This window comes from Vespa velutina, chromosome 23 (genome assembly GCF_912470025.1).
Source record: "Vespa velutina chromosome 23, iVesVel2.1, whole genome shotgun sequence".
In the NCBI taxonomy this organism is placed as follows: domain Eukaryota; kingdom Metazoa; phylum Arthropoda; class Insecta; order Hymenoptera; family Vespidae; genus Vespa; species Vespa velutina.
In genome coordinates, this window is record NC_062210.1 from 2,157,501 (window position 1) to 2,168,101 (window position 10,601).

At 33.8% G+C, this 10,601-nt stretch overlaps 1 protein-coding gene across 6 annotated transcripts in view; it reads right to left on the reverse strand.

Moving 5' to 3' along the window:
- Window positions 1–10,224, reverse strand: part of LOC124956812 (dopamine D2-like receptor) — a 137,912-nt gene extending 127,688 nt beyond the window's left edge. For 2 of the 6 annotated variants that reach the window (XM_047513099.1, XM_047513094.1), the window contains exons 1-3: window positions 10,070–10,224; window positions 8,108–9,505; window positions 1,429–2,546 (exon numbers count right to left, since the gene is read on the reverse strand). In XM_047513099.1, coding sequence (XP_047369055.1) covers window positions 1,429–2,301 — 873 coding nt within the window. In that variant the 5' untranslated portion in view covers window positions 2,302–2,546; window positions 8,108–9,505; window positions 10,070–10,224. Of the gene's footprint in view, window positions 1–1,428; window positions 2,547–8,107; window positions 9,691–10,069 lie in introns of all 6 variants that reach the window. The other 4 variants (XM_047513100.1, XM_047513098.1, XM_047513096.1 and 1 more) reach the window with 3 other exon arrangements.
- Window positions 10,225–10,601: the final 377 nt, after the last annotated feature.

Sequence of the window (10,601 nt, forward strand, 5' to 3'; positions counted from 1 at the left end):
TTCCCGAGAATGATTGTAACGAATATAATTTCGATCATGTAAACCTGTCATAACTATGACACGCGATTTCGTGTCACATTTTATGATAAGAAAAAATAATGTCAAAAATTTGCAAAAGTTATTAAAAGTATGTTTATTACTGGTAGACCTTCGCTTTCTCGTTTTCCTTTTTCTCCTTTTTTCCTTTTTTTTGTGTTCTCTCTTTTTTTTCTTCTTCTTTGTTCTTTCTTCCTTTCTTTATCTTTTTCGTTTTTTTTTTTTTTTTTTTAACAGCTTAACGAGGACACACCAGAAAATATTCCTCTGGAAAATAAATATTTTCGAAATTTTCAGTATTTCGGTATTTAAATAAAAAAGATTACACGTGTTCAGTTTTATTCACTAAAAATACTGATATGATATAGTATAGTAGTAAATGGTTAAGTACTGTCGCAAAAATTTACAATATTTTGTATCATAATAAATAATACTATATTTAATATCTTTTACTGAAAATTTTTATATGATATAGTACAGTGTTAAATTTGTTATTAAATAATATCGAAATTTTTTATATTTCATATCTTAGTAAAAAATTCTATATACCTATATAGATGTATATATATTTTTATTTTTCAGTATTTTCCACTGAAAATTTCATAGAAAATGTCGACAATATTTATTGGCCACGTTATTTCTCGATCGTAAAGCTGTTACATTTTTCTTTCCCAAGAACGTTCCTACAATTTTTTTCATCAACTTATATCTTCGAAAAAAGGAAGGCGAACTTAAAGAAAATTCGATTCAACTTTTCTGAGGATCTTCGGCCGCAAGACTATTACGTTGTACCGTTATACGATATTAATTTCGTTTATCTTCCTTCGCAGTTTAAATATCTTCCATTTTAGTACACTTGAATGGTATTCTATTTGGAAAAAATAGGTCACCTAGTCGAGTAAGTAGTAATTAGTTCAAACTCTATAGACGAGTTTTCAACGACATCAAACCTCGCGAGATCGTTCGAGCTAGCTTAATTAACTAATCCTGTTCACATTTGATTCACCCAATCAAACGAAGCAGATGGCCTTAACGAAAGCATCATTTCTTCGTTTTATCCGAGACAACTCGAGATTTCTATTCTCTTCCCAAATGGAATCTAATGCTTTTCCAATTCGATCGGTTCCAGTATATCAACATGTATATACGTAGGTATATACCAATAAGTATGTACCAACATACGTAGTTATACATGGATAAGCTTTACTCGTCTCGCTTTCGCGTTGGTTAAACGAATTATAGGGGTTAATGGATATCGATGTTTAAAACCCATCGTCTTCTTAGAAAGCGAACCAATTCAATAGTCTATTATCCTTAAAACGTGAATTATAATGCGATTTATGTATAGACGTTTGAAGAAAACGATCGATAAATAATCATTAAAAGACTCACCAATACATAGACGGCAAAGGGCATGACGAGAACCGCGACTAGAAGATCGGCTACCGCAAGGCTGACGATGAAATAATTGGTGACGGTCTGAAGTGCTTTCTCTCTTACAACCGCCAGGATAACGAGGACATTGCCGAATAGGGTTAGACACGGTACGATAACCAGTATCAGGGCCCACCAATTGCTAGGATTGGATTCTTCGTCCACCGCGGCGGTATCGCATTCTGTGTCATTGCCAGATACGATCGAGGAAGTGCAATTACCTGTGGCACTTAAATTCATACTACCACCACCGTCATAATAGGCCGTTAGATTCGCGAACGCGCTATAATTTAATCTATTAATGTAATCATTAAGATCGTCGAAGACGAATAGATCCGATATTAGGGTATAATTATCGACGAGGGTAGAACTCGAAGATGACGATGAAGCATTCGACGAGGAAGCAAAACTCGCTGTCGTCGTTGGCGTTTGGGTATCATCGAACCAACCGGTTGATTCAACGACAACCCCCGTTGCGGTTCCTCCACTTGCCGTAGCAGTTCCGCTTGCCGCCGTAGCTGCAGCGTCAGTTTCGTTTCTCGACATATCGAATGCACGTTCTAGGATCGTCTCGAACGCGATCTCGTATTCGTCGCTAGTGCTCGTTCTCGTCGTCGTTATCGTTGCCGTCGTAACCGTCGTGCCTGTCGTCGTGCCTGTCGTCGACGTATTCCTAGCCGGCACTACCACACCCCTTACACTATTACCGATCTTCGTGCTCGATGTATCCACCTCACCCTCTACCCCACTACTTATCACCGACTCCCTCGACGATAGCTTTCGAACGATCGACCGAAACAACGAACCGTCGTTGTCCCTTCCACCTTCCATTCTGCTACCCCCAAACAGATCACGAGATCTTTGATCTTCCCGCCATTCCTCACTCTCTGTCCTCGTTCTTCTTCTCTTCTTCCTCCTCCTCCTCGTCTTCTTCCACTTCTTTCTCCTCCTTCTCCTCTCCACACCTCTCACAAATCTTATCCTCGCTTCCACGATTTATTCTCAACGCTCGACGATCACCAACCACAATGAGCACCGAGACGACTATCCTTCCTATTTTCTTCTATTCGTGATTCCTGCAACAAGACAAGAAATATTATCTTCAATCGAGCATCCTATTCTCTATGAATAGGAAATAATTTCCTATTCTCTATTCATCTTTTCATTTCAATCTATTTCTCTCTCTCTCTCTCTCTTAATCTTTCTCTTTCTCTTTCTCTTTCTCTTTTACATAACTGCACTTGCACTTGTCCTTTGTCAAAGTTCTCTAAAATGTTCCCATCGATACAAACGACAGGATTTCCTCGAGAGAACAAATCCTCGATGTTATTCATACGCACTATTTCGACTATCTAACTAATATCAAAATATTCCGGCGTATATTTAAAATAGTTTCTATACAAATCAAAATGGATTTTCCAAATTTTTAGAATCTTTCACGTTATAATAATGAACAAACGATTATATGTAAGGAAATTTAATCAAATACGTTATCGTTGGTATTGATTAAAGAAAAATTATTGAATTTCGTTATAACCGAAACGATAAAGATAGGTTTTAATATCGTAACTTTATGTTCTATAAAGGTTTCGATTGAGAAATTAAATGAGTAACGACAGGACTACTTCTATTATTAAGAAAATTGAATTCACCCGCAAAATAGCACTTTTCTTTCGTGGTTAAAGGAATCGAAGACACAAGAATAGGGAAAGGGCGAATTGACGGGTGAATAGTCACCGTAACATTTCTTTCGTTCGAAAGGAGAGATCTTCTCGAAGAAATTTCTTCCAAGAAGGAAACAAAGAAAGAAAGTATATGTGTGTGTATGTGTGTGTGAGAGAGAGAGAGAGAGAAAGAAAGAGAGAGAAAGGAAGAGGTGATTCTTTTTGAATTCTCTTAACGATAAAAATCACCTTATAATACCTACATGTTCTTTCCATTTTTTTTAATCAATTTTATCTCTTTCAAACATATCTCTTCCGTATTCCTCATCCAATCTATCTTTTAACAAAAATACGAAAGTATTCTGATAATTGATCGTTCTCCCGTTTCGAGAAAAAAATGAGCGTACAAAAGTGTACGAGTATTTTTGAACGAGAAGTTTTTAAAATGTGATACATGACCGAAAAAAGAAGATCAAAAAAAAAAAAAAAAGAAAGGAAAAAGGAAAAGATAACAAAAAAAAAAAAAAAGAAAAAATGATACAGCAAGGAAGCAGGCTAAAACTCTTTTCTAACGTTTATCGACACGCCCCTTTCCCCTTCGACGCACATCATTTCGTCGTTCAGCATTTTCCTTAACTCAGGTACGTGTTGTAAACCTTTTCTCACCCCTTACTCCAGGTACCCCTTACGGAAAAGGAGAGATTGAATTTTATCGGGAGAAACGTTCACGCGATGCCAATGTCCCACAAGACTTCATACGTTCTCCCAAAAAAAGAAAAAAAAAAAAAAAGAAAAAAAAAGAAGAAAAGAAAAGAAAGAAAAAAGAAAAATGAAAAGAAAATTGCAATACCAATTCGATTTTCCATCTGACCATTTCACCTCCTAAATTCTTCAAGATATAAATTTCAATTGATTTCCCTTACGTCCATACGTTCATATCTCAGTATCATCAAGTCAAATAATTCATCGGATAGGATTGAAAATTAAAATATGACCAATTGAAATTCTTTGACTGGTGTTTTAAAATTTGGGAAAAAAAAAAAAGAAAAAGAAAAAGAAAAAGAAAAGAAAACTATATCGGAGACGAACTTAACGGGCGCACTTCCAAACTGCTCGTTAAATTTAATAAATTCCTCCTATTCAGCAGGCAGCCTGAGGTCTTTGAAAGTTTCTTGAATTAATAAGACGCGGACGCGCGTCCTCGCGTATTACGGTCTTGGAATATTATGAAAGTTAATGTATCTCACGCGTCCATCACTTATTAGCTTTAAGAAGATTATTATTATTCGACTGGAGTAATTCCAGTTATTCCATGAAGAAACGTTATAATTCAATATATAATTTCTATTATTATTCCTTTCTAAAATATATCTTTTATCATCTCCACGAATAGAAAATATAATAGTCAGATTCATATTGTCTAATAATTTTGATTTCTTTAAATTATATTTCGCTAGATACGTTCCCATCAATCGCGTTCACGTTCACTTCTCTTCTATCCGTCTTGAAGTAATTTATATCAATAAAAAAAAAAAAAAAAAAAAAAAAAAAAGAAGAAGAGACGAAAGACAAACCAAAAAAAAAACAAATAATAAAAGAAAGAAAAAATCGTTCATAATAATCGTCCAACTAAGCAAAAATCAATGTTGTTCTGTTTTTTTTTCTTTTCCTTTTTTTTTTTTTTCTTTTTTTTTTTTCTTAATCATACCTCTAATTTAATTCCTTTCAACAACGAAAAGAGAAGAAGGAAAGAAAAAGGACAAAAAAAAAAAAAAAAGAAAAAAAAAAAAGAAAGAATTTAATTGAAATACGATTAACTTAATGTACAATGAATTTATATGTACGTAATATCATTGAGGGTTGTCGTCCTTAATAATTCATCATCCGCTTTGCCTTTCTCTTAATTGACATTTGAATCATTCCAAAGGAAATGACCCAAGAAAGGATTTACCGATGGGAAAAGGTTTATGACGATCGACTAACTGACGTCATTTGTCCTTTGTAATTAAAAAACGATATACGATCGAATTTATTTTTCTATACACATCGATTCCTCCTCTCCTATACCGAAATGATACCTCTATTGGTCGTGCTATAAGTTACCAACTTTTACCAATATCGAACTAACCCCCATGCCGTTATAACTTCCATCTCTCTCTCTCTTTCTCTCTCTTTCTCTCTCTTTCTCTCTCTCTCTCTTACTGATTTGCCTCCCTATAAAAATTCCATCCGCGAACGATATTACTTTGCTCGATTAGAAATCTGCCAATGGTCAAACTATTTTTTTTTTTCTTTTTTTTTTCATAGACACACACGCGCCCGCGATTCGTTTTGTAATATAGTATCGAGTTAAAGAAATAAAATGTATTTTTAAGAAAATAAATCTTTCATAACTCTCGATTGAAGCTCTCAAAACTGTAGCTATAGTTAACAATAAGAGTTGATATTCCTTTGTCCTATTTTTTTTTCGCTCTCTTTATCTTTTTTCTTTCTCTCTCTCTCTCTCTCTCTCTCTCTCTCTCTCTCTTTTGTTTTCTATCTCTTTTCAAACATGCAATCGAAGCGCGTAAGATGGATTATCGTAGTTGCAGCTGCAACGGAGAAAAGTGGAAGACGATATATCTGTCATAAAGAAAAAAGATCTCGGGTTGTGCTAACGCAGAAAGAATGACTTTGATGAATTGTTAAAAATAATTTTGTTAGTTATTGATCCCACGACTCCTTGTTGTTTGAATATCGTATTTGAAAATGTCGTAAATTATTTATTACTTTTGTTTTTATTATTATATTGTATTTAATAATCGTTCGGGGAACATTAAAAAAAATGAAATAAAAGGAAAAAGGTGGGGGGGGGAGGGATAATTATTATCCAATTATTGTGTTTTAATTAGTAGAAAGAAAGGAGAAAAAGAGAAAAGAAAAAAACAAAATGAGAGAAGAAGAAAGAAAGATAGGACACCAACACATTGAATGTAATATGGCTTAAAGCGATTTTAACTTGTGTATCCTCTACATCTTTTTTGTCGAAATGCATTTTGTACTCGCGTTACGTGTGCAACAGGTACCTAATACATGCTTTATTAATAATCTTACATTCTAGTAATTCCGGATATATCAAACATGATATCATTTTAACAAGTTAGTGAATGCAAATGCTATATATACGTAAATATATACACACACACATATATATATATATATATATATATATATATATATCAAATAATTACGAAATGATTTACAGAGGGGAAAATGTAGAATTATAATATTTATTATTCATATATTATTAAGTTGAAATCTCTCCGTGTTTTCAGTTAGTTAATATATGTTAAAATAAGCACTTAGCAAAAGAAATGAAACTCAACATGAAAATAATGTAAACACTCAAACACGTAAAACATATCCCGTATATGTAAGTTATATTTAACTTAGAAACTATAATATTCGCATGTACGAACGAATATACGATTTATTTATTGGATCGATCTTATTGGTAAGATGAACATTCGAATGAGCATGATTGGAATGAAAGTGAGTTTATAAATATTGAAAAAATATATCTCGTAGAAATATTTTCGATTTTTAATTTTTTCCAAAAAAAAATTCTGATAATCGATCATTCGAATTAATGAAAATAATAAATAATCGTTATTGTTGTTGAACGATATTAAACGATAAAAAAAAAAAAAAAAACAAGAAAAAAAATTACCAAAAAAAAAGTTTTATCTATTCTGTATATATTTCTTCCACCAACTATAAATTTCTACTATATATATCTATATAGTAGATACATACATACATACATATATATATATATATATATATATATATATATCTATTCGTGCATCTTGTATAATATCTATTCCCTAAGCGTGCTTAACTCTAATATTAGCAAGAGCATGACTCGGACCAAATTCGTAAGGTCAAAACGTTAAGACGTTAAGAATGGCTTGTCGAGACGTAGCATGGAACACCATACAAATGGCCCTACATAAATATTCGAATCTTGCGAATGAGATAAAATAAAATTAAAAAAAAAAAAAAGAAGAAAAAGAAAAAGAAAAAAAAACAAAGATCCTTTCTGAAAGCCGCTAACATCGAAGATTAGTCTTCCATGTTTCTTAAAATCCAATTTCGAAGGAAATAAGATGAACCTTCCGAAGAGATGGGAACACTCGGAAGGAAAATTTACAGGACACTTTCTTTCTTCTATCTCGCAATTCAGTTTGCTAGGGTATCTATTTTCCTTCATTTTTCTTTCCTTTGTTTCTTTTCTTTTTTGAGAAAGAAGAAGAAGAAGAAGAAGAAGAAGAAAAAGAAAATGTCTTATTGAGTAACAAAAATAACTTTAACATATTTTCTCGAATGAGCTATTGAAGATAGAACAAAAAAAAAAAAATATATATATATATATATATATATATATATAACGAAGGAGAGAGAAATGTAAATTCAAAATTCAAAAAAATCGAAATTCCGATACTCGATCACAAAAGGATCCATTCTTTTTCCTCTTACGAAGTTTATTCCTTTGCGCAGGCTTCGTCCTCCCCTCAATTCTCCTCTCCTATTTTCTAACACACACTCTCTCTCTCTCTCTCTCTCTCTTTAAACCCATTCCTCTCTCTTTCCCTCTCTCTCTCTCTCTCTCTCTCTCTCTCTCTCTCTTTAAACCTATTCCTCTCTCTTTTCCTCTCTTTCTCTTTCTTTTTTACGATCTTTATAGTGATTAATGTACACGCAATGAACGAATAAATCTTGGACGACCTTTTCGTAAGGATCATGCTTTAATTATTATCGACGTTCGAGGTCAAACTCTTTCTCTCTCTCTCTCTCTCTCTCTCTCTCTCTCTCTCTCTCTCTCTCTCTCTCTCTCTATCTCTCTCCTTAGCAATTCAAATCGCACGTGGTACAATTTTACGCGATTTTACCTTAGCCTCGAAAAGGTAGCTCAAGGAAAAGGAAGTACTTACCATCGATCATCATCGAAGCGCGTATTCCCTAAACGCAAGTCCTCTTCAAGACGAAACTTTCCCTGTCGCTGTTTAGAGTCGTTCCTTGACCTTCGTACGTAGACAACAGCATTCTCACGAGAAAGCACGTACGAAAAAAAAAAAAAAAAAAAAAAGAAAAACGAAAGAAAAAAAAAAAAGAGAAAAAAAAAGAGAAGAAAAAAAAGAAGAAAAAGAAGGAGAAAAGGAGAGGAGAGAAAGGGGGAGAAAAAAGAAATAATAGAAAAAACAAAAAGCAAGAAGTCGTCAAACGATAAACTTCGATCGCACTTAATACGTTCCAATCGAATACGATAGTCGATAAGAATAATTTTTCTCCCCTTTTCGATGCAATTTCAAAGCCATTCGGGTCTTTCGAAAATCGATGCAACGTCGGACGTCCATACTGTGGAAGATTTTTTCCCTATGCTTCCTTTCCTTTCCTTTCCTTTTTCTTTTTTCTTCTTTCTTGTTTTTTCTTTTTTTCTTTTTCTTTTTTTTTTTTTCTATTTTTCTCCTTTTTTCCCTTTTATTGTTTTAATTTGCCCTCTCCCTAACGTACAATCATAAACGATCATTGATTTTCTTTTTTAAAGGAAAAAATAAGAATAAAATGATAAGAATGATAAGGTACACTCGTAGGAAACCTTGGATTCACCGTAAGAGCACCGTTCAACGTCACGATAAAAGAAGAAAATCGTCCCTAAGCTCTGCCATTCATCCCTCTGAATACTCTCTCTCTCTCTCTCTCTCTCTCTCTCTCTCTCTTTCTCTTTTTCACACTATATATATATATATATATGTATGTGTGTGTGTGCTATAAATCGATTCAATATTTTCTTATTCTTCGATCGAATACGTGAAATGTTTTAAACCACGTTTAGTCAATTTCACATGAAAACTTTTAAACAGAAGGAAGGCACAATTTTCTTCCTCTTTTCTTTCTTCTTTCATTCATATTTTTTCTCTCTCTCTTTCTTTCCCTCTGTCTTTCTCTCTTCTTTTTCTTCATTCAATGAGATCCTCGAATGTAAACTCGATCGAATGATCCAACTATTACCGGTTAGATAAACATCGCCGAACGAACGCCATTAATTCGATCCTTCCTCGTTTCTCAATTCGATCCTTGAAATTGAAACGATTTCAGATTTCCTCTGAGAAAATTTTACCATCACTGATTTTACGAGAGAAACTTCGCGAGCTTTACTACGAAGCGACGGCATGACGGAGTAAGTCCTATACACCAAAACGTCGACGAGTACGTTCGGCATTTTGTAACGATGAGTTGTTCTCTAATTCGAAATCCCATTCTCGCTTTACTGTTCTAATTTCCTTTATCTTCGTTCACAAACATTATCCTCCCTATCGTCGAACGAATTCCTTTTCAAATAGTTTAACAACAAAACTCGATTAAAGAAAGAAGAAAAAAAAATAAATAAATAAAGAAAGAAAAAAAAAAAAAAAAACAAAAGAAAGGAAAAATAAACGGAACAGAAACAAAGAGAAGTAAAAAAAAAAAAAAAAAAAGAAAAGAGAAAGAGTTCACCACGATCGAGACTAATACACTAATAAAATGCAATAATTATTTTTCCAAAATAAAAAGAATATGTCCATATATATATATATATATATATGTGTGTGTGTGTGTATATATATATATATATATGCGTATATTCGATAGATTAGACAATAAAGGAAAAACTTTTTGGAAGTAATCCAACAAGGTAGTTTCTACACTTGAAGTACCTGTGGATTCCACCTTACGTAGTGATAATCGTGAGATCAGACTTTCACGATATGTATATAATATATAAATATATATACATAATATATATATATATATACATAGATATACATATACATAAACATATATATATATATATATATATATGTATATATATAAACCTAAAGATAACTGATAAAATTTTATCTATTATATATTACAATATATAAGAATTTCTCTCGTAACGAAGATCACGAATTGTCTCTCGTTGTTTTATCGTCCTTATATGTCCAATTTTACTCGCTTATCTCGAACCGGAGAAGCGGTAGTTTCGGGCCACGTCGGTGAACGAACGGCGAGCGACTGGCTGTCTGCTCGAGTTTCCACACCAGCTCGAATCCCGAAGACTCGCCGCGCGCTCGAGAGGGGTTGTAAGTGCGGAAAGGAGGGAGCTTTCCTCCCTACATCTATTCTCTCTCCCTCACTCTCTCTCTCTCCCTCTCTCTCTCTCTCTATCTCTCTCTCTGTTCTCCTCAACCCTCTCGCGCACCCACCGCGCACGCTGCCTCCGACCAACCCCTAATTCTCGACCGTACCACCACACCATTTCCCCTCTCCTCTCTCTCTTTCTCTTTCTCACCCTCTCTGTTTCTATCTCTCTCTCTCTCTCTCACCCTCTCTATTTCTATCTTTCTCTCTCTCTCTCTCTCTCTCTCTCTCTCTTCGTTTTACTCTTCCTCTTCCTCCTCCTCT